General features: G+C 40.1%; 1 protein-coding gene across 1 annotated transcript in view; it reads left to right on the top strand.

Annotated features, from left to right (window-relative positions):
- lrrk2 (leucine-rich repeat kinase 2) overlaps positions 1 to 23,852 on the top strand; it is a 140,690-nt gene that overhangs the window by 51,612 nt on the left and 65,226 nt on the right. Inside the window, exons 16-22 of the mRNA XM_060842940.1 lie at positions 7,243 to 7,504; positions 8,939 to 9,139; positions 9,803 to 9,894; positions 11,913 to 11,985; positions 15,207 to 15,427; positions 17,141 to 17,385; positions 20,478 to 20,626. Coding sequence (XP_060698923.1) covers positions 7,243 to 7,504; positions 8,939 to 9,139; positions 9,803 to 9,894; positions 11,913 to 11,985; positions 15,207 to 15,427; positions 17,141 to 17,385; positions 20,478 to 20,626 — 1,243 coding nt within the window. The remainder of the gene's footprint in view (positions 1 to 7,242; positions 7,505 to 8,938; positions 9,140 to 9,802; positions 9,895 to 11,912; positions 11,986 to 15,206; positions 15,428 to 17,140; positions 17,386 to 20,477; positions 20,627 to 23,852) is intronic.

Below are 23,852 nucleotides of genomic sequence, written 5' to 3'. Positions count from 1 at the left end.
CTGCTTGCTTCATTGTCATCCCCTTGTTTTTCATCCATTAGTACTTCTGATGGTAATCCAACTCTTCTGCATGGCTAACATGTAATTTGATATCCTTTTGTTTTGATATTATATGGAAGTTCTCCTCTCTTGTTCTCTTACCACATTCAGTACTACTTCCTCAGTTCTTTGCTCTGTGCATTTTGCTGTTAGAATTGTATTTAAATGCCACATTTCTCAGTCAGTTTTCTTCCTATTTCCCAGTGCTTCAAGCTTCAGATCAGCAACTTACTACTAACTAGATATAACAAGCTGAATCTTAGGACTTCTTATGGCTAATTTAAAGTAGTGTTGAGTCTTTTGGATGCTTTGTTGCCATGAAGCTTCATAAGTTTTCTTGTCCTATCTTACTAATGGTAAGATATCATTGATTATCTATTCATTGATTATCTATTTCGCCCCTATGGCATCTCTCATTTGATTTTTATCCCATCTTACCATTCACCATTCCAAGGACAACACACCACTCTGTGGATATCTGACAAAAGATATTCCTTTTGCCCACACTATCTTTGGAGGCCAGACATTTGGCTTCTAACATCTTAGAATGTAGAACATAGAAAATTACAACGCAGTACTGACCTTTCAGCCCTCAGTGTTGCACTGGTCTGTGAAACCAATCTGAAGCCCATCTAACCTATACTATTCCATGATCATCCAAATGTTTATCCAATGACCATTTAAAATTCCCTGAAAGTTGGCAAGAGTCATAAAACTGCAGATGCTGGAATCCAAAGTAGACAGGTGAGAGGCTGGAAGAACACAGCGGGCCAGACAGCATCAGGAGGTTGACATTTTGGGTGTAATCCTTCTTCAGGACCTGAGGTGGGTGTGTGGGGAGCTGCAGATAAAGGGGGAGGTAGACGCAGGGTGGTCAAGTAGGGATAGGTGAAGACAGGTAGTGGGTACGACCTAGTTGGTCAATGGGAGGAATGAATCCGGTTGGTAGCAAGGATGGAGTGGGGCTGGAAAGGGAGTCAGAGGATGGGAAGGGACGTTATTTGAAATTGGAGTACAGTGTTGAGTCCTCCGGGCTGTAGGCTGCCTAGGTGGAAGATGAGGTGGTGTTCCTCCAATTTGCAGTGTGGTTTGTTGTGGCAATTGATGGTCATGTCGGAAGGGGAGCGGTTGAGGAAATTGAAATCGGAGGTGACTGGGAGGTTCAGTCAATCCCTGCGAGCCCAGCTGCGATGCTCACTGAACAGTTCCCTAAGTTCTCCACAATTCGGTCTCCCTGATGCAGCGAAGACCATATCGGGAGCACCGGGTGCAGTAAACTAGTTTGGAAAGGAGCCAGATGAACCCCTCTCTCACCTGGATGGAGGTGAGGGTCATGGTGTACTGGCAGGTTTTGCATCTTTTCCAGTTATAGGGGAAGATTCTGGGGGTGGGGGAGGGGGGTGAGGGGTGAGGAGGTCGGTGGGGAGAGTGGTGCAAACACAAGGAGTGTCAAAGGGAACAGTTCTTGCGAAAAACAGAGAGGGTGGGGAGGAATGGGGAAGATGTTCTTGGTGGTGGGGTCTAGTTGGAGTTGGTGGAAATGTTTAAGGATAATGTGTTGGATGCAGAGACTGGTGGGGTGGTAGGTGAGGACAAGGGCAACTCTGTTTATTACATGGGGGGGTGTTTAGAGCAGTGGAACAGGGAATAGAGGTGGTGTAGCACAAGGCTGTCTGGAAGACGGAGGGAGGAAAAGCACGTTGTTCAAAATAGGTGGACATCTGGGATGCTCGTGAATGGAATGTCTCCTCATCCACACAGATGCACAGAGATGGAAGAATTGGGAGAATGGGATGAAGATCTTGCAGGATTCTAGGTAAGAGGAGGTGTAGTCCAAGTAGTTTTGGGAGTCTGTGGGTTTGTAGTAAACATCTGTCTAGAGACTGTCACCAGAGATGGAAATGGAGAGATCAAGAAAGGGGAGGGAGGTGTCTGAGATAGACCAAGTGAATTTGAGGGCAGGGCGGAACTTGTTTACGAAGTTGATGAACTGCTCCAGTTCAGCCTGGCTGCAGGACGCTACACTGATGCAGTCATTGATGTAACAGCGGAAGACCTGGGGTACAATACCTGTGTAGGTACTTAGAGGGACTGTTCGATATAACCAACAAAGAGGCAGGCGCAGCTGGGACCCATCAGGTATCCATGGCCACTCCTTGATTTGGAAGGAAGGGAGGAGTGAAAGGAAAAGTTACTGAGGGTGAGGACCAGTTCAGCAAGGAGAGTATTAGTATAGGGGTCTGGATGGGTCTGTTGGAGAGGAAGAAGCGGAAGGCCTAGAGGCCATCTTTTGTCAGGTATGGGCGTATATAAGGACTGCATGTCCATAGTGAAGATAAAGCGCTGCAGCCAGAGAAATGAAAGTTGCTGAAGAGATGGAGGGTGTAGTTAGTATTGAGGATGTAGGTGGGAAATACCTGAATTAAGGGGGAGAGGATGGAGTTGAGGTAGAGCGAGATGAGTTTGATGGGGCAGGAGCATGCTGAGGCGATAGGTCGGCCCGGGTAGTTGGGCTTGTGGATCTTGGGGAGCAGGTAGAACCAGGCTGTACGGTGCTGGGGGTGTATTAATTTGGACGCAGTGGTTACTGTTGCAGGCTGGGCATTCCACATCCTTACTACTCTCTGAATAAAGGAACTACCTCTAACATCTGTCCTATATCTGTCATTCCTCAATTTAAAACTATATCCCCTTGTGCTAGCCTAGGAAAAAGGCTCTGTCTACCCTATCTAAACTTCTGATCATCTTGTATGTCTCTATTAAGTCAACTCTCAACCTTCTTCTCTCTAACAAAAACAGCCTCAAGTCCCTCAGCTTTTCCTCATAAATTGTTTCCTCCATATCAGCCAACATCCTGGCAAATCTCCTCTGCACCCTTTCCAATGCTCCCACCTCCTTCCTATAATGCGGTGACCAGAAATGTGTGCAAAACTCCAAGGATGGCCGCATCAGAGTTTTGTATAGCTGCAACATGACCTCATGGCTCCGAAACTCAATCCTTTTACTCATAAAAGCTTACACACCGTATACCTACTTAACAACCCCATCAACCTGGGTGGCAACGTTCAGGAATGCGTATACATGGACACTGAGATCTCTCTGCTCATCCACACTACCAAGAATTTTACCATTAGCCAAGTATTAGTATTAGCCAAGTATTCCTATTACGCCTTCCAAAACCTTGCACTTTTCCACATTAAACTCCATTTGCTACCTCTCAGCCCAGCACTGCAGCTTATATATGGCCCACTGTAATCCGCAACATTCTTCCACACTGTCCACAACTCCACCAACCTTAGTGTCATCTGCAAACTAACTCATCCTACTACTCCCTCATCCAGGTCATTTTTAAAAATGGCAAACAGCAGTGGCCCCAAAACAGATCCTTGTGATACACCATTAGTAACTGAGCTCCAGGATGAACATTTCCCATTCACCACCACCCTGTCTTCTTTCATCTAGCCAATTTCTGATCCAAACTGCTAAATCACCTTCAATCCCATGCCTCTGTATTTTCTGCAAGAGTTTACCATGGGGAATCTTATCAAATGCTTTATTGAAATCCATATACACACATCAACCACTTTATCCTCATCCACTGTGTTTGGTCACCTTCTCAAAGGACTAATAAGATTTGTGAGGCACGACCTAAAACCTTATTGAGTTCTTTGAGAAGGTGACCAAACAGGTGGATGATGGTAAAGTGGCTGAGGTGATGTATATGGATTTCAGTAAAGCATTTGATAAGATTCCCCATGGTAGGCTCTTGCACAAAATACGGATGAATGGGATTAAGGAGGATTTCATAGTTTGGATCAGAAATTGGCTAGCTGAAAGAAGACAGGGGTGGAAACTGTTCATCCTGGAGTTCAATTAGTAGTCATGTACTGCAAGGATCTGTTTTGGGGCCACTGCTCTTAGACCACATTGTATTGGAGACTGCCCTTGATTTACTGGGCTGGGAACCCCTGAGTGAAGGTTATCTCCCTATACCCATAGATTGAGGCCTGCTGACAACAATGACAAGCTTCCTGGCTTTGTGACTGTGTTTAAAACAAGAAGGCAATGCAGCAGTAACATGAACCTAGTATCTTTGGCTTAGGAGCAAAGTGCTATAAGCCAATGCCAGTCCAGGAAACTGTAAGTATCTAAGTAGGCTCAGATCAATTGAGCATTATGAGAGCAAGTGAAAAGCCTGGAGATGTAGCCTGGTCAAGTTCATAAGCCAGATTCATGTTGCTGAGCATCAAGTTGCTGTAGCATTATAATACAACAGATGCAACACTGAGGTGCAGAAGTGCCCTTTAAGTAGTACAGGGATGTGCCACGAAGAATCCCTGAACACTCTGGGCAATTTAGCATGATCAGTTCACCTAACCTGCAGATCTTTGGATTGTGGGGGGAAATTGGAGCACCTGGAGGAAACCCATGCAGACACAGGGAGAATGTGCAAACTCCACACAAACAGTCACCCGATGGAAATGAACCCGAGTCCCTGGTGCTGTCAGACAGCAGTGCTAACCAATGAGCAACCTGTGACAATTGATGATACAAATATCTCAGCATGGGGCCCAGCAATCACCTCCCTAGCTTCCCATGAAGTTCTTGGGTACACCTGATCAGGTCCTGGGGATTTATCCACCTTTATGCATTTTAAGACTCCTAACTTTGTAATATGAACCTTTTTCAAGATGTCACTATTTATTTCCTCACATTTTCTATCTTTGATATCCTTCTTCACAGTAAACACTGATGCAAAATACTCCATATTTTTTAATCTCCGCCTTCTCCTGTGGCTCCATGCATAGGCAGCCTTGCTGATCTTTAAGGGGTCCTATCATGTCCTAGTTACTCTTTTATCCTTAATGTATTTGTAGAGTCCCTTTGGATTCTCCTTAACTCTATTTGCCAAAGCCTTCTCCTATCCCCTTTTTGCCCTCCTGATTTCCCTCTTAAGTGTACTCCTACTGTCTTTATACTCTTCTAAGGATTCACTTGATCCCTGCTGTCTATAGATGGCATATGCCTGCTATGTTTTGTGATGTCATTCAGATCAACAGTACATTGTACATGAGAACTTCTAGCTTGGAATTGAAATCGCTATGGTGATGTTGCTGTCCTGAGAACTGCACCATTTTCTTTCTTGAATTAATTGTTCAACGAAGAATTCAAGGTCCTCATCTGGAGATAAGAGAACTGTTCAGCTGTGTTGGCACATATACCATAGAATTTATTTTGCCTTCAGTGAGTCAGTCTGTTGAACAGTTTGATTTTCTGAATCAAATCATGAGTTTGCAGAAGTGACTAACTTTCTTCCATTTATATTGAATAGCTATTGGTTGGAAGATGACTTTTTTTGGAATATTTATATACTGTGTTCCAATAATCCTTTATAACCTTGCTGCTTAACTCTCTGAAGTTTCCATTTAAAATAATTTATCATTACCACTTCCACCACCCTCATTGATCTTCATTATGTGAGGTCCTGATCACTACAACTTACTGTGTTTAAAGAAAAATTTTCCTCTCATTCACTCTGTCTCTCTGGCATAAAACATTAAATCTCTGTCTGCAAGTTCTTGTTCCATTGATGAATGGAAACCGTTTTTCTTTATCTAGTTTACTTAAACCGATGGTAGTCTTGTACTTTTCTATCAACACTCCCCACAATTTGTTTTGCTTCAAGGCAGGTGGTGAAGACTGGACTTGTCCCACTGTGATGCATTATTCCAAGAATGAGCACCCAAATGAGACCATTAACTCAGCTAGGTTACCATTGTCTATTTATTTTAACTGTTCCACTCATCTGTTGTTGCCTTGAAGTAAGTTCTTTGCCCTTGCTGTCAAGTGTATAGTAACCTAAAATGGCAAACAGAGTCCAGAAAATTAATTTGGGTTGTCAGGGGGAAAGTAACCAGGTACAAGTTGCACAGTAGCTTCTCGCCATCCTTATTGATCTGCAGTCCTTGAATTCTTGGTTCCTTGTATAGAATGAGGTTTTACAAGCGTGGTGTTGCACCTTTCACTGCTGTGATAAAATGTCTTGATGAGAATTGTTAATATTGACCATACTTGAAAATATAAGCATGTGAAGTTTTACTGTTGCTTTTCTCATGTATGTTTGAAACACAAACTATTCTTTCCAGAGTACCTGCATTTAGCACTGGCCAGGCATTGTCCTCTGAATGTGCTATTCCTTTCCCTTTATAACTATGGAAACTGTCAGATTTCCTATTGACTGTCATTTGCAAGCCTGAGGAAAGAAATTTTCCAAGTATTATGAGTGGGACCAGTTGGATCCCGGGTCTTGCACACTCAGGAAGTCATTCTGATAGGAGGTAAAAACAATGACTGCAGATGCTGGAAACCAGATTCTGGATTAGTGGTGCTGGAAGAGCACAACAGTTCAGGCAGCATCCAAAGTGCAGCGAAATCGACGTTTCAGGCAAAAGCCCTTCATCAGGAATAAAGGCAGAGAGCCTGAAGCGTGGAGAGATAAGCTGGAGGAGGGTGGGGGTTGGGAGAAAGTACCCTTGCTATCCCTTTCCTGCTAGTAAGTTTCCTAACAAAAAGCAGCTGAGTTCTGAGAATTTGTTGTTGTACGTTCAAAGTTTAATCAGCCCTTTCATTTGCTATGGTGTTCTTGACTTGATTTAAATAACATGGTTCAGGAAGTGTAGGAAACCCTTGGAAAGAATTATTTTTGGTACCAGTTGGTTCTATTTTCATTAGCACATTTGTCATTAGTGATCTCTAGATATGTTCTAACCAACCTGTTTACAAATGTTAACACATACTTCTGGAGCAGATAGGATTTGAACCCAGGACTTATGGCTCAGAGTTAGGTCAGAACTCACAATGTGCTACAAAAGCCCCAAGGAAACCCATAGATGATCAAGTTGAATGAGTTGCATTATCATTCAAATTGCACAATTAGTATTTGTTAGTTGAATACCAGCCTGAGTTGTTTGTAGTAGTCTGTATGTTTGAACCAATTGTTGGGCTTTTGCCAGCTTTAACCCAAGTCCTGCATGTAATCTGTGCCTAAACCCAGTATCTGCATGTCAAAATGTCCCCTATAATTTGAGCAAAAGTGTCACTGTGCTTTTTGAACTCTGAGAAGAATAAAAACTACGCACTGCAATTTTACTTGGTTAACTTAATGGTACTTAATTGTTAACAATTTCTTAATGGTTTTCATAGGCTTGTACACAAAGCAGTAACCCATTGTTAGTGGAACTTTTGCTTAACCATGGAGCACGTGAGCAAGATATTCGGAAAGCTTTAGAAGTCAGCATTAAGATGAGTGATGAGAGAATCATAAGCTTGCTTCTAAGAAAGCTTGGATTGGACCAAAACAATAAGGCCATTTGTCTGGGTGGACTTCATATGGGCAGGATTGAAGCAACTTGGTTACATCCATTGTTTCCCAATGAGACATCTCCCATGTCAAAGCAACAGCTGTGTAAGTATGTTAATAGGTTTAATAGTTAAAGTTGTTACAGTTTTAAATGGAATTGTGGATGTATGGACCTGTTATATATTTTTAGAGCGGCACGGTTAGCACTGCTGCCTCACAGTGCCAAGAACCCGGGTTTGATTCCATCCTTGGGTGATTGTCTGTGTGAAGTTTGCACATTCTCCCCGCGTCTGTGTGAGTTTCCTCCTGGTGCTCTGGATTCCTCCCACAATCCAAAGATGTGTAGGTCAGGTGAAGTGGCCATGCTAAATTGTCCATAGTGTTAGGCGCATTAGTCAGGGGTAAATGTAGGGGAATGGGTCTGGGTGCGTTACGCTTCAGAGGGTCAGTGTGGACTTGTTGGGCCGAATGGCCTGTTTCCATACTGTAGGGAATCGAATCAAATCTAATCAGACCTAAGTATGTGTTAATAAGCTGGTCACATGGGAATTGCCTGGGAAGTATGGACTTCCACTGGACAATTCCCTTTCTCCCCAGGAGTCAGAGAGTTTGGACAGTTCCAATTTATTCGCCTGAATAGTTACACAGGAAATGTTAGACAAATAAAATCCAGTGTAACTCCTGGGCAACTAAATCTAGTGTAATTCCTAGTCATTTGTACTGACAAGGCAAATATTTTCTTCCACCCCCATTAAACTCCTTGTGACTACCTCTCATGAGTAAACTTATCTACCTACCCCTACCAAGCACCAAACTACACTCTCAACCTATTTGAGTATTTTGCTCGGTTAAATCTATCACTTCTCAAATATTCTCCTCCCCACTTGTTCATGCACTCACACCTCTTCACTAATTTTCACAGTGGAACGTTAACCTAATCTTTCTGCAGCTAGTAAAATTTAAAACAAGGTGTCCTGTCTTCCCCCCTATGCAATCAAACTCTTTGAAGGCATGCCTCTAATTCTCTAGTGTTCATTTTTTCCACCAATTTACATTAATAATTTTTCCTCCTTCCACACCAACATTCCCTCTAAGCTGCATGGTTGTGCAGCCGCTGGGAAGCACCATGCTCGCAGACAGGTGTGCCAATGCACAGCTTCCGTAAGTAGAATTCGGGCCCATGCATCAGCATGAAAAAATAGAGTAAATGTTGCTCCATGCCCTCCTGCCTTCAGCCATGCACTGTTTTCCCCCTTTGCCAGCTCACAGCAAGATTCTTGGAGGAATTTCCTAGAGCCTGTTTTATCTCCAGCTGCTTTACTTCTGGAGGCAGAGCTATGTGTCCCGTACTGCAGTGAGGCATTTTTGAAGTAGAAAATATGTTTGCGACAGTATAACTTCTCACTATAAGTGCTAATTTACCACCCTGAGATACTTGGCAACATGTTCCTCTGCATATAAATTTCTATTGCTCGACAGATTTTGTATAGTTTTGTTTACAACAGGTGCATTAACAGTGATTACTTTCTTGCTGAATAGCCACAGGTGTCTCCTTGGCCAAGCTTTTATCAAAGGATGGGGCCGAATTGTTGTCATCAGTGGTGCAGAGTTCAAGTACAAATTTTGGATTGAGCTACTCTGAGGCAGCATTAAATAAGAGCAATGATTGCACTGCATTGTCGGATGTGTCAGCAATTGATACAGAAGAAAGTAGCCTTTTTGATGACTTGGAGAATGAAGGTTTGATTCTGATAAATATTCAAACAACTTTGTTGCCTTCCTTTCATTTTATCATTCATTTATTTTAGGTATTATCAAATGATAAGTTAGGATGATAGTATTCACTTGCTTATTATAAATGCAGAAAGTTACTTTGCACATGACTTAAGCTGTGGCTTGCATAATTCCAGTGACAAATTACAGCTGTTTTATTTGTACTTTTTAAAAGGACAAATGTTCTGTGTACGTATTTATTTCTTGCAGTGAAGTTTGATGCATGGTTCCGTAGTAGAAATTAAATTCAAAATTTAGTAATACACCTGTAGTTCTCTTCTGCATTGCATTTGGGGAATGTCAGTTATTTGTTGATGACTGAAATATAAGGTGATGATGATGATTAGGAGAGGTTTGCAGGCCTGTGTGTGTAAACCAAACTAACAGTGAGATGATGTTTATGAAAGAACTAAAACTTTCCAATTTTGTCGCCTAAATTAGTTTATATGAAAGTAAACTGTGCAGCTAAGCAGGGAAATGCAATTATTTTCAACCTTTCTTTCCACAACTGGGTTATACATTTCTATATTTAAATTGTGGTTAGATGGATTGCGTTGATTGTGTGCGACAAAACAATTTCTGTGTATTTCCATTTTCTCATTAACTTTTGTTTTTCTCTTTTAATTTTAGGGAATTTTGTTATTATTCAAAATCCAAACAATTACTTGGATGTTGGCGATTACAGTGAACCTGCAATTAATTTGAGATGCTACCGTTCGTTAGTACGTTAATTAAATGATGTAGACAGTCAATGCAAAGTGCTACTGAATACTTGAACTGCTATGTCTTTATTTTTAAAAAAGATTGTAGTGGTCAGATTACCTATCTCTGTTGGTTTCTAACTTGCTTCTAGTTGATTATTGGCAATTGCTGGTTAGTGTGAAACAATTCACATTCCACAACAGAAAACACTCGTCCTACACCAAAAATTTAAATTTGAAATGTCCATATTTTTCAAAATGTCAAACAATTTAAAGATTTGAAATAATTTCTAATCTTTAAGAAACAAATTCAAATGAATAAAGGAAGGAACTGAATCTGGACAAGTTTAATTTATAAGTATAGGAACATTGGAACAATAATAAGCTTTTAAGCCCATTAAGCCTATCCTGCCATTTAATATGCCATTCCTGTTGAAGGGCTTATATTCGAAATGTCGACTCTCCTGCTCCTCAGATGCTGCCTAACCTGCTGTGCTTTTCCTGCAGTCCTGCAATCTGAGGACCTGCAGTCCTCATTTCCTCCTAGTCCATTTAATATGATCTCATGGCTGATCAAACACTTCAGGGCTTTTATTCACCCCATCATCATAACCTTGCATGCCACTGGAAATCATAAATTTATCAATCTCTAACTTAAAATATATTCATCTGCTTCCCTCCATCATGAAGTCAGAGGTGGGGATGTTTGCCAATGATGGCAAAATGTTCAACACCATTCGCAACTCCTGAAGCAGTCCATGTTCAAATGGAGCAAGACGCAAACAATTTCTAGGCTTGGGTTGACAAGTGGCAAGTATCATTTACGGCACACAAATGCCAAGCAATAACCATCTCCAGTAAGAGACCAACTAACCAACATGCCTCGACCTCTGATGGTGTTACCATTCACTGAATACCCCCCACTATAAATAACCAGAAACTCAACTAGATTTACCATTGACTTCTGGGCAATTAGGAATATACAAAGAATGTTGGCCTATGCAACGACACCTACATCCTGTGACTGAATGAAAAAAAGAATTAAAACAAAAAATAAATGAATACAGTGGCTACAAAAGCAAATCAGAGGCTAGGAATACTGCAGCGAATAACTCCCCTCCTGACTCCCCATCCTGTTCACCATCAATAAGGCACAAGAGAGAAGTGTGGTGGAGTACTCTCCACTTGCCTGGATGGGTGCAGCTCTGACAAAATTCAAAAATCTTGACACCATTCAGAGCAAAGCAGCCTGCTTGATAGGGACCATGTTCACAAGCTTCCATTCCCTCCACCACTGACTCAGCAGCAGCAGTGAGATACACTGCAGAAACTCACTAAGGATCCTTGGAGAGTACCTTCTAAACAATGATCATTTCCATCTAGAAGGGCAAGGGCACCAGATTCATGGGAACACTATCACTTGCAAAGGCCCCTCAAAGCCACTCACATTAAGATTTTCAACTCTTATACTCTAACTCTCTTGAAATAAGGGCTAACTCCTGCTGGAGTCGATCTCCAAATATTTTTGGACATGCTTTATGAAAGAAATGGTAGGTTTTAATTTGAATGCTTCAGTAGAGATATACATACTTCAGTTACATTATAATTCTTGCACTTATATTGTGTAATATGGCAAAACATCTTCTGGTTCAATCATAGTTCTGTAGACTATAAAGCACAGAAATAGACTGTTTGGCCCAACTGTCTATTTTCTAAATGAGCCTCCACCTACCACTCTTTATTTAAATTGAACAGCATATCCCTTTAATCCTTTCTCTCGTGTGCTTATCTAGTTTTGCCTTAAAGGTATCAAAGTGATTTGACTTGACTTTGAGCAAATAAATTTCTCCTGAATTCAATATTGATCTTAATGATCACAATCCTTTATAACTACTGGGCTCTCTCAAATTTTGCAGTAGAAGTTTTATGCAGAAAAAGAAATATAATTGTGTGATTTTAAAATATTCATATTTATGGTTTAAATAGAATTTCTTCAAATGTTGTGATCCTTTTTTAAAATTAATTTACTTTACTGACAGAGTGCACTTGACGATGTTGAGCCTGCAGTTAACCCAAGGCAGAGATCTATTTCTCATATAGTTCATAAACCAGGTAATGAAAATTACTAGTCTGATCATTTATTTACACTATGTGAAGCCATTCCAAATCAGCAGATATCAAATTCATTATTTTGAAAGAACCTCCAGTCTTCATTATAAGTATTGGTATATTGACTGTTCGAGAAGTTATTTCAACACTTTTGCTTCCATTGCCTTCACCAGAGATACAATCCAAATGTTTGATCATTTCTTTGAGAAAAATGTTTTCCTAGATTTTCCTTTTCACTATAAACCCCTACCATCTCCACCTACTTAAATATTTATCGTGATGTAGTTTCTCTCTACCCGAGTCATATCAGCTGCTCTCCCACAAACTTGGCACCATTTTGAAACAAGACTTTGTCTTTTAATTCAGTGGTCTTAGTTCAGTTAAATAACATAGATCAATTTTATATTATACATGTTCCTCATGATTCGAAAACCTTGATCATTTATCTCTGGAATAACTCTTTCAACTCCTCTATGAATCCCTTCAATCTATCTGTGTTGACTTGCTTTTGAAAGTATCTAAGCTGCTTATGCTTTGGATGTGAATGGGGGAGTGTATGAGAGAGAGAGAGAGAGAGAACTTGTGTATGAGAGAGAGTTTGTGTGAGTTATGTGTCTGTAGGGTTGTGTGTGTGTGGTGCAACATGAACCCAAGGTCCCAACTGAGGCCATCCCAATTGGTACTGAATTTGGTATTGGCCTCTGTTCAGCCACTTTGTCTGTCCTGAAGTCCGTCTTGGAGGGTGGTCACCCGAAGGTCCGAAGTTGAATGTCCTGAACTGCTAAAATGTTCTCCAACTGGGAGAGCACTACATGTGACCTCACTGCATTACTCTCCCACTCTTTTTTCTCTCCCTTTTTTTCATCCCTCTTTTTTTCTCTCCCTCTCTTTTCTTTGTCTTTCTTTTTTCTGTCTCTCTCTCTCTCTCCCCCCAGCCTTGAACTCTCTCTCTCTCTCTCTCTCTCTTCCCCTCTCCCCCCCCTTCCCCACTCTTCCCCCCGTCTCTTCCCCCCGTCTCTTCCCCCCATCTCTTCCCCCCGTCTCTTCCCCCCGTCTCTTCCCCCGTCTCTTTTCCCCCGTCTCTTTTCCCCTGTCTCTTTCCCCCTGTCTTTTTTCCCCCCGTCTCTTTTCCCCCGTCTCTTTCCCCCGTCTCTTTCCCCCATCTCTTTTCCCCCTGTCTCTTTTCCCCCATCTCTTTCCCCCATCTCTTTTCCCTCGTCTCTTTTCCCCCGTCTCTTCCCGTCCGTCTCTTTCCCCGCTCCCCCGTCTCTTCTCCCCGTCTCTTCCCCCCCGATCTCTTTCCCCCCTGATCTCTTTCACCCCGATCTCTTTCCCCCCCGATCTCTTTCCCCCCCCATCTCTTGCCCCCCCCCCCCGTCTCTTCCCCCCCACCGGTCTCTTCTCCCGACCCCGACCCCCCCCCCCCCCGTCTCTTCTCCCCCACCCTCCCGTCTCTTCCCCCTATCTCTTTCCCCCCTTTCACTCACCCTTACAGACTTCGGGACAGGCAAAGTGACCAAGCAGAGGTTGATAGCCAAGTTCAGTACCCATGAGGATGGCCTCCACTGGGATCTTGGGTTCATGTTGCCCACGCACATGCATACACACAGACAAGTTTTTGGGGTGAATTTGTGTTTGCCCAAAAACTGCATGAATCCATGCAAGGTTCTGTAAATCCATTTGTTAGATTTGAATCAGTCTGACCATTGGGACACAGACAGCCTCACACAGGGCATCTCACACCTTCAATGCATTATTTGAGCTGACATGGCACCTATTGTTAAAGTTCACTTATGAATGTATATTTTTAAAAAAAGTTCTAAGATTTACATATGAAAGAACTGAAACTAACATGGTCATTCTAAAAGATGAGAGACTTAACCAACAATCCAGGTCTTTCTCAATACAGTGGAAACTCGATTATCCGAATGTGATGGGCGGGCACTATTTCGTTTGGATTGTTGAATATTCGGAAAATCTATTAAATGCCTTTCTTCTGGGGTTTGGAGTTTTAAAGTCTGCTCCCTATTCAGGAGACTGCAGAAGCACACAGCTCGCAAGGCCCTGACCTCAGGACCATCCCCAGCCCCATCCAGCACCGCTCCCCCAAATCCGGTCCAACCTTGTTTCCTCCCCCTCTCCCCCGCTCCCATCCCGGTCCAACCCTACCACCAAACCTGGTCCAACCCTGCCCCCAAACCCAGTCCAACCCGCCCCTGTTCCCAGCACAAAGTGTGTGAACCCCTGCCCCCAACACAGCCATCCCCACCGCAGCCGCACTATACACCAACATAGAGACTGCTGCTGCTGCAGCTGCCTTTGTGGGTTAAGTCTCCAAATAGCGTGCATGCACACAGCCACACACACAAGTTTTTGCTGCAAACTTTTGACAAGTTCCACCTTTGCCCTGTACAGGACAATGTTGGAGAGATTATTCCTGGGGAAGGGGGGGGGGGTGGGGTTAGGGTACACGCCTGTGTAGAATTCCAGGGAAAGTGTGGGGGGAGAGAGAGGGCAGGAGGTCAGTCATTTGGAGATGGTGCCTGTTTAGTCACTATAAACAAAAGACGCGATCACTGCTGGAAACACGTCTTTGATGTAATGTTTCTATCGGGACCTTGAGATCTCCTTCGGATAATCCAATTTTCAGATAATTGGTATTCAGATAATCGAGTTTCCTCTGTATATAATATGACATGCGTCACACTGTAAACCTTTGCTATAAATTCTCTGTCTTATACTCCACAACCACCTGATGAAGGAGCAGCACTCTGAAAGCTAGTACTTCCAAATAAACCTGTTGAACTAAACCTGTTGTGTGATTTTAATTTTGTAACCCCAGTCCAACACCACCATCTCCAAGTCATAAAAACAATGGGGATTACTTGGGGTTTCAGAACTGCAAATAATTTCTCTCGTGTTCATATGTTTCTGTTATATCAGAAAATTCATGAACAGCTCTTAAGTTGCTTTATTTTTCTACTTTTATGTTAAGAACTGCAGTGCTAAACGTTCCTACCTATTTCTCTATTTTTCTATTTCTGTAATTAAGATTTTGTACCGAGGTACTTTGTACCTAAGATGGCGCCATGTATGGCAACATTGTACACTTTACACTGTACTCTTGTACCCTGTTCTTTAGTACACGTGACAATAAAATCTAAATCTAAATGTGAAGAAACTAATGGGGCAACATTTATAAGTTGAGATATATTTTATCCTAGACTGTGCACCGCCAAGACCTTCATTTGGAAGTGTGAATGACCACTGGGTGCAGCATGCTACTGAGACAGAATTCATCTGGTCTTTGGATCTTTCTGCAAATGACTTGGAGCACCTAAATTCCATCAATCACACATGTTGTATTGCTCCATACCTTGCACAACTACAAAAGCTGGATTTAAGTCAAAATAACTTAACAAGTTTCTCGCAACACTTATGCACCGTAAGAACTTGTTTTTTATGTATAGATATTAGAACCTATCATTTCAGACAATCTTAATCATTGAGGATTGTGTTCATTTTGATGACCTATGTAACATGGAAAAAGCAAGAAGAGAAATGAAGGAAGGAGAGTTACGTTCTATTGATAGCCATTGTAAAATCTAGAATACTTGAGTATAACTTGATATGAAAGTAAATAGTAGTCTTAATAACATTATAAGATTTAAGTAACAGGAAGACACAATAAAGTCTCATTCCTTCATTTCCCTTTCTCAGTCCCACCACTACCATTTTATTTCTGAAACAACATCTCCAGCATGTACACACTTTTGGTACTGATGATATTGGATACTTTTGATGTAAGCATTGATATCCAAAGACCATGCATTGGAACTATGAAAAAGTAGACAGATTATGAGATAAGTTGTCCTATAATTTCAATTTCATGCCAGCACTGCCATATCAGAACTCACTGCTCCAGTAATGCCCTCTATTAGCCTTGCACCACTAAGCATGTGTGAAGCAGCAGGAATGACCTTCACTAGCAATATTTAAAAGATCATCAAGTACTTTCAGGTTAGTTGGTGATTTATCTCAATTGGCTGTTGCCTTGATTGATTGCAAAATCCCTACCATTGTTCCTTGGATGATGCCTCAGGTCTGCCAGTAATAAATTGGAGAACATTACTGGATTAAGGTATCCCTTATGCATTCACTCCTTTAATGGCAGTAGTGAGATTTTCCTCTGTTATATTCAGATTGTACTCTTTGTGGCAGTGGGAGCCAATTAAGTGCTGCATCATGGTTGGATCTACACATGTGCCAAATTGTGTCCGCTACAAATACATTCTGGTAAAAATGGCAAGAAAAGTTTTGTGAGAAACTGTGTTCTAAATTGGTGTTGTACTATCTCCATGTAGATTTTTTCCTCTTCACTAGTTTTAGTCCCATAACTTGACCACAGCCTAATTGTGGCGAGCACCTTCTCCAGCAAAATATTGTTCATCTTACCTGTTACCATCAGCATGCTAGTAAGGTGTTACTGCCTGGGTTTGTGCAATTCCTCCTTCTGCAAGAGAAAAAGAAGTGTAACAGTTACACACAATTAAGATTTGTGGTGCATTGAGAAGTGTGTGAGGCTGGTGGTGCAGATTTGGGCATGGGGATTTTGCCTTTACCAACATTTGTAGAATGGTTTCTAGTGTCTGTTTCAGTTAACTCCCCTTTAGGAGTACAGTCTGGCCTGAGGTATGCAAACTGATTTTTACTAGCCTCACAATTTTACCCATCCTAATTGGACATGCAATAATCAACAGTATGCTTGGCTCTGGCTGCCTGCTTTAATAATTTGAATTAGTCGACTGCATAAAATTTGTGCACTACCTGCACCAGAAACAGTGGATGTTGTGCAGTCTTGGTTTGCAATTGGCATGCCAATGTTTGTGTTCTGTTTTGCTGGAGAGCTGGGTTATAGAATTTCTTAAAGAAAGCAACAGATTTGTTTAGAAAGTGGCATAGTGTTCACACAGCATGAAACACATTAGGCACATTTTGTCATGTCAATATTTTATCAGCACATTTGTTAATGTACAAAATGCTGACATAGTTGTAAATGCTTCTAATGCAGTGTAATGGAGAAAACTGATCAGGATTTATGATTTGATGAAAGATTTATTATTTTTATATTATGATGCTGTTATATTTTTACTCTTAGATTCTCAGGTGTCTGACAGATTTGGATATCAGCAATAACAAGTTCACTACTTTTCCAACATGTGTACTGGAAATGCAGTCTATTAAGTCTCTTGATATCTCCAGGAACAACATTGGCCATTCTCTAATCTTGAACTCCACGTGCCCAACCCTGAAAAAATTGAATTTGTCTCAAAATCAACTCTCCTCCTTTCCAGAGTCTCTTGATAAAGCCACAGAAAAATTAGAAGAACTATTACTTAAAGGGTAAGTTTTTAGAGAGATTATTCTGTATGCTAAGTCATACTGTGATTATTGCTAATAAGATTGTTAGTTATTTAAGTACAGTAAATGCTTAACTTCTCTCCAGCACTAACAATGTAATTATAAGTGAAAGGCCAACTCACAAAGCAAAACATATGCTTGATATAACTTGAAAGTGGCTCTGGAATTCACTAAAGGAGTGAAAATGTGTCATAAGCATGAAGTTGGGTTGAAGGATGCACTCTGAAATTCTCTCAAGATTGATGTTAGATCCCACCATGTTCTTAATAATGTTCGTGAAATGTTCATTAGCTGTTTAGCTTCCCAGATGATGACTAGGAAGATGAGTTAATGGGGGTGTGTGAGTGATGATGAGAAACAACTGTAGTGTTTGATGAAGAGCCAGGCATTGATACAAAAAACCAGAACAGTTTTGTGTAATTATTGAATGGAGTTCAATAAGCTGACAGTACATTCTCTACTGACTATAGACTGTCATTCCAAATAAATGATCAAAATAAATACTAAATTACAGTACTAAATTAATATAGTATAAATGTAATGTCATAGTGTTCAAACCAAATAGCAGTTTACTCAGCTGAATGTGCAATGCCACATTTACTAATTGCCATGAAATTCAGTGTATTTTGTCACTGTGGAAAGAATAGTAATTTGCCACCCAATAAGCCCTATAAGATTTTGTGTATTGTCTGGAATCAAAGGAATTCAAGCATTTGATATGTTTTCTTGCTGCATATGATAAGTTAGAATTGAAAAGACCCAATACAGTAAAGTTAGATTTAACTGATATTACATTCAATTATTGACGCCACAGTTTTGCTCTGGATGGAACCTGAAGTGTAAACTTTCAATGCATTTTGGTATGTTACATCTCATTTGTCATATTTACTGTTTTTGGCAATAAATACATTTGATGGAATGTTGGTGAGATATGCAAGTTAGGTCATGACAATTTTGTTTCCAACTGCAAGCATAGAAACTAGCTCACTGTGTCATGGGGGAGGCCTTGGATTTTACTTTTGACAGACAACAAACTGAACTATGAAATGTGAAACCAAAGCACTACCAATAATCCTAAAACATGAAATCATACAAAAGAATGCCCATGATTAATTGCCATGAAGCTGTGGTCTCAGACATTGAGCTTTATCAGTTGAATGAGATTGCTTGAGCTGTCAGCATTTTGGAAGCTGTTAACAACTTGTATGGACTTTTCTAAGCTTTTCTGCAAAGTTTGTTTCTGAATGTAGCAAAATTATCATCCCTCCCACTTAGATTTTTCAAAAACAAAAGCTTTACATTCGCACATCTCTGCAGTTTGAGTTCACTCTGTATTTGCTGAGCATAACCTGTAATTTAGATCCATCTGTTACCTCATGCTTCAGTGAAAGATAATAAGTTACATAGAAAGATAGGACTCCTTTAATGTGGAGTAGTTGACTGATGAATTGTTCACGTCTGCTCTTCAGACCTTAACTACCTAATTCAGATCAATAATCCAATAAGTGTCGTGATTCAAGAATGGCCGTTTAAAAATAAGTGGTTTGGAAGAAATATGCTTCCAACGTTTGCTGAATGACCGTTTCCACTAAACTAACCACAGGATAGCCTGACTTGATGTCACAAGCTGTGATGCTTCTGTTCTCCATTATTCTCTTTTTCATTTTTATTTCATAGTTTTTTTCATTTTGACTATGTTTTAGTTACTTTCTAACCAATGTACTCTATTCTACCAATTTTAAGTTATTTCCTAATTCAATCAATGTTGAAAATAATTGGAAACTGTATCTAAAATTTCATCTGCCTGAAGAAAACCTTGAAGATGGATGTGTTGGTAAATCAGTTGCAATCAAGTCAATGTTGTATTGGTTAAAAGAACTAATATTAATCAGGCAATATTAGCCTAATTCAGATTAACCTTATTTGTTGATTTTCAATGTCTATATTGTTGTATTATTGAATACAGGTCGATTTATATAGCAAAAATGTAAAAGGAATGAATCAGAGATGAGTTCAGATCCATTACCATAGCTGGAGAACTTAAAATTAATTTATTTAATTTTGAGTAAAAGCCAACAACTGATTTTTGTGCATAGCTATTTGGCTGACCAATATTCTTTCCGAAAGAAAGCTGCAGACTTGACTTAGTCTGGCCTGTGTCATTTAGATGTGCATCAATGTGGTTGACTGTTAATAGCCATATAAATAATCTAACAAGCCACTTAGTTTGGGCCATTAGGGATTGGTAATAAATGGTAGCCTTGACAGAATATCTAAGCCTTAAAAAGGTAAAGTCACCAATGTCCTACCAGACTGTAGGGCTGCACTCATGCTAGAGAGACAACTAGTGGTGGTTTAACTGAGGTTGAGACTGAAAGTCCTTGCGATAACCTCAAACATTGTGCAAAGTAAACCCATGCTATTGGCATAATTCCACATTGTAAACCAGTTGTCCATTATAAACCAGATCTAAGCTGCCCTAAGCTAACTTCAATGAATTAATAAATACTGTTTTGTAATAGAATAAGATAAAAAAAAACTCTTGTGTTTTGTATAAGATTTTCAGGTCAGAGGTTTTCCTTCACTGTCAATGGGATCATATTATGAACTCAATCATGAGAAAAAAGTACTCCTTCAGAGATAGCACTGAATTCCATGTGGCTCCAGTATCAAAATATGTAATACATTTATTTCAAATAAATTCCGAAGTGGAAATCATGGAAGTAAATTCATGAAGGCAATAAAATTTATGATTGTGGACTAATCCTCCACCCCATCCATACTTTAAGAATTTCTAGAATTGTTTGAGATTGAATTCAGATCATTGATTTGATCTGATTTAACATTGGGTTAACATAGAGTAACATTGAGTCTGGAATTACATAGGCTGAACTAAGAAAAGTATTGTTTCCCTAAAAGGTAGTCACCAACCAAATGGATATTCATGGCAGTCAATTGCTGGTTTTTATTCCGTAGTCAATGTTTAACATGGAACTAATATCTTAGTGTTTTATTTTGTAGATTCAGAAACTTGCTTTGAATTTAATTTGGATTCTTTTTTCTCTCCAATTTAGAAATAAAATGAGGACAATTGTATCTTCACTGTGTTTGACTGAGCTTAATCTACTAGATCTTAGTCAAAACTGCATTCCTAACATTCTGGACACATTTCTGATGCAATGCTCAAAGCTAGACACATTCAGAATCTCAGAGAATCACCTCAGTAAGTATACTGATAAATAGATTCCAAAGATTAAAGGTTATAGAGTTATAGGCTGGTTAGTTACAGCACAGAAGGTGACCATTTGCATTGTTGCCAACTTTCTTCAAGTGCAGTTTAACTTGTCCCATTCCATAGTTCTTTCCTGTAATTTATTTTCCCATTCCATGTTTATTCCATGGAATAACTGTGACTGTATCTATCAACCCCAGCACCCTTTCAGGAGTGCCTTCCAGACTATAACCTCACACTGCTTAAAAAAAAATGTTTTCTTCATATCTATATTGATTATTTTGCTCATTGTTTAAATCTGTCTCTATGCCTTTTGGTTCTCCGCCTTTCCATTAATGGGAAAGTTTGTATCGACTTTGTCCAGACCTTAAAAGATTGACTTCTTAGCTGAGAAATATGAGCTCAAAGCTATCTGAATTCCTTCTGCTATGCTGAAGCCCTTGTGAGTTTTGCATTGTGGCTCTTCTAGCGACTTGACACGAGTTGTGCTTTGTTTTTATGATAAGCGGAACATTCCTTACTTTGAGATTTTGGGAAGATTAGAGAAATTACAGTCGTGTGCCAACCTGTAATTGCAGATTTAGTTTGGAAATTAAGGTTGGAAGAGAGGTACTGTTTCTGTCTTCTGTAAATTGATTGTATGAAGTAGTTGATTCTAACAAAAAAAAACAGTAACTCCTGTTTATACAGTTCAGGCTGAATGGTATCAAATCAAAAGAATCCACCAAAATCATTCCTTAGAGACAGCTGGAAATTTTTGCAGCAGTGAGTTCCATAGAAGGAACTTGCAAACCACCAACAGTAATGAGATGATAACCAGGCAGTTTTATTTTTAATGACATCGGTTGGAGAATAAGTATTGAACAGGGTGCAGGAGTGAATATCTTCCTTCCAATAATGCCATGTGATCTTTTACATCCACCAGTGATAACAGACAGAATTTGATTGTAGTGTCCCATCTAAAAGAAAAAAACTCTGCTATGAAATAATACCCATGTTCCACTCTCAAGCATCAGCTTATATGTGCACAAGTTTTATGTACATGGATTTTCCCAGCATCTGAATGACGTGAGCAATGACAAGTCAGTTGTGAAAAATATGATGAGCATGTAAAATTAAATTCTCAAAACAAGGAAAAAGTAGTCCAGTTTTCCACCCAAGGTTTTCATGGTTGGATGAGAAGCTCCCTCATGAGCAGTGAGGGCCTGAACGAACGAATAGTATCCCATTATTGTCTAATCTCAGTTAATTTAAATGCAGGCTGCTATTTTCCCAGTGGAGAGAAATTTCATGCCAACAAATTCCAAGATGACTGTCAGAGTGAGTATCTGTTGGTTGTAGCTCACTAGTATCTTCTCTGAGCCTCGATCTTGACCAATATTCCCCTACATCTCAGTCACATTCCAAGGGCAGTGATTGCTTGCACCCTCTGTCCATGGAAGTTGATGTTAGCATAGCACCAGTCTTCTCACCTCATCATGGCACTTTTGAGACTCAACTTTAATGTAATTCGACACTTCAGTATTATATGTCGGAGCTCATTGACACTGTAGGCTGGCTATTTTGTCCACAAAGAGAGGCATCCACCTGGTGCATTGAACATGTCAAAACATGGGTCTCTCAGCTTGCTTTCTTAGTGTTCACTCACTTTGCATCCACTTGAACACTCTCATCTCTGCCTTGCCTTTTAGCACAGATAGCCAGATAGTTTATCATATTTGATCATTCGAGGGGGAATTCTGGTCAGTCAAAGATTTTTTTTTCCTTTATCGGTTAGGAAAGGTAACACAATTCAGTACGTAGGAAGTGCAAAGGGCAAGAAAGTTTTTGGGATGGGTGAGGTTGAATGCCATTGAGAAAAGATGTTGTATGCAATATTGTGAGTGGTAGTCTATGAACCTTTGTGGATGCACTGCCAGAGTGAATGAGTGAGTTTGAGGTAGCAGAGAGAAGATGGTGGAATGTATCCATTAACTTTTTTGCAGTGTTGCTGTGCATTTCTCTTATCTGTGAACACTGCACTGACTGAGGTGGTTACTTCAGTCCAGGCTGGCAACATGGTGCAAAGTTGGAGTTTAAATATGATGCCTACATTGTGAATGCTGGCAGTTCCCAGCATCAAGCATTGCACCACTGTTGAGGGCAGGATTGTATGAGGGTTGTCAATATTGAATGAGTTCTGTAGTATTAGATTGCATGACACAAGTTGCGAGGACTCGTGAAGGGAGATATTCCATGAAACTTACCAAGATTGATGCATAACTGATTTTCAGGAAAATTGAACTCTAAGTCTTTGATTCAGAGTTAATAATGCTACCAATGCGCTAAAGCTAACATGTCCTCAAAGCTATTTTGCTGCCTTTATTTTCTACACCTTTTTATATTTCAGCCTTCTGTCAAAAATAGAAAATCAACCTATTGTAAATGTGGAGGCTTGTTTGAAGATACACTTGAAAGCACTTATTTGAAAGCACTTAGAAAAGTCTTAGGGAGATCAGATTTCTGCTCTCTTTCGTATGTTTTTAGCTTCTCAACAAATTTCTTAATGAGGGGTATCTAAAATTTCTGTTAAATGTTTCGTGCTTTTTGTGTGGATAACCAACACCAAAGTTTGGAGTATCTTCAGGCAAATGATTTTCAGTACAGCTCGAGTCTTCATGCTGATTTGTGCAAGTTTAAGAAAAGGCACTGAAAGTAGGCCTCACATTAAACTCTTTGCACACTCCCTTCCCTTTAGTTTGTTTAACTGATTATGCTCACTTCAGGTCTGTGAGGAGGCTCTAAAACAACTGTTGTATTTTGTATGCCTGTGACACTAATAAGAATGTTTTGAAAGTCTTTGAGTGTAATTTGAAATGATCAAGAAACTGACTGCTATATCTCAGATTAACTAGGAAATGGATATTTCCACATTTGTTGTGGAATTACCCTGTTATAAAAGTACTTCTATGAATTATAGTGGAAGCAACTTGCAAGATGCTTGTTGAGAGAATAAACTTCAAATGTTTTTGTTGTGTAGAATTTCAAATTTAGAAATTTTATTCATTGAATGGAGGAAAGAATCCACAATAGAAGTTTACATTCCTTGAAGACTACTGTATTCAGCTGGACTTTGCAGACATAATTGGTCATTTTAGTTTAATTAAACTGTTGTCAGTGTAGTTTTAGTGGTTATGTTTTAAAATCAGCATATACCTTACTTCTCCAATGATCTTGC

Source organism: Hemiscyllium ocellatum, chromosome 23 (assembly GCF_020745735.1).
Source record: "Hemiscyllium ocellatum isolate sHemOce1 chromosome 23, sHemOce1.pat.X.cur, whole genome shotgun sequence".
NCBI classification, from domain to species: Eukaryota; Metazoa; Chordata; class Chondrichthyes; order Orectolobiformes; family Hemiscylliidae; genus Hemiscyllium; species Hemiscyllium ocellatum.
This window is presented reverse-complemented; position numbering and strand designations above follow the sequence as displayed.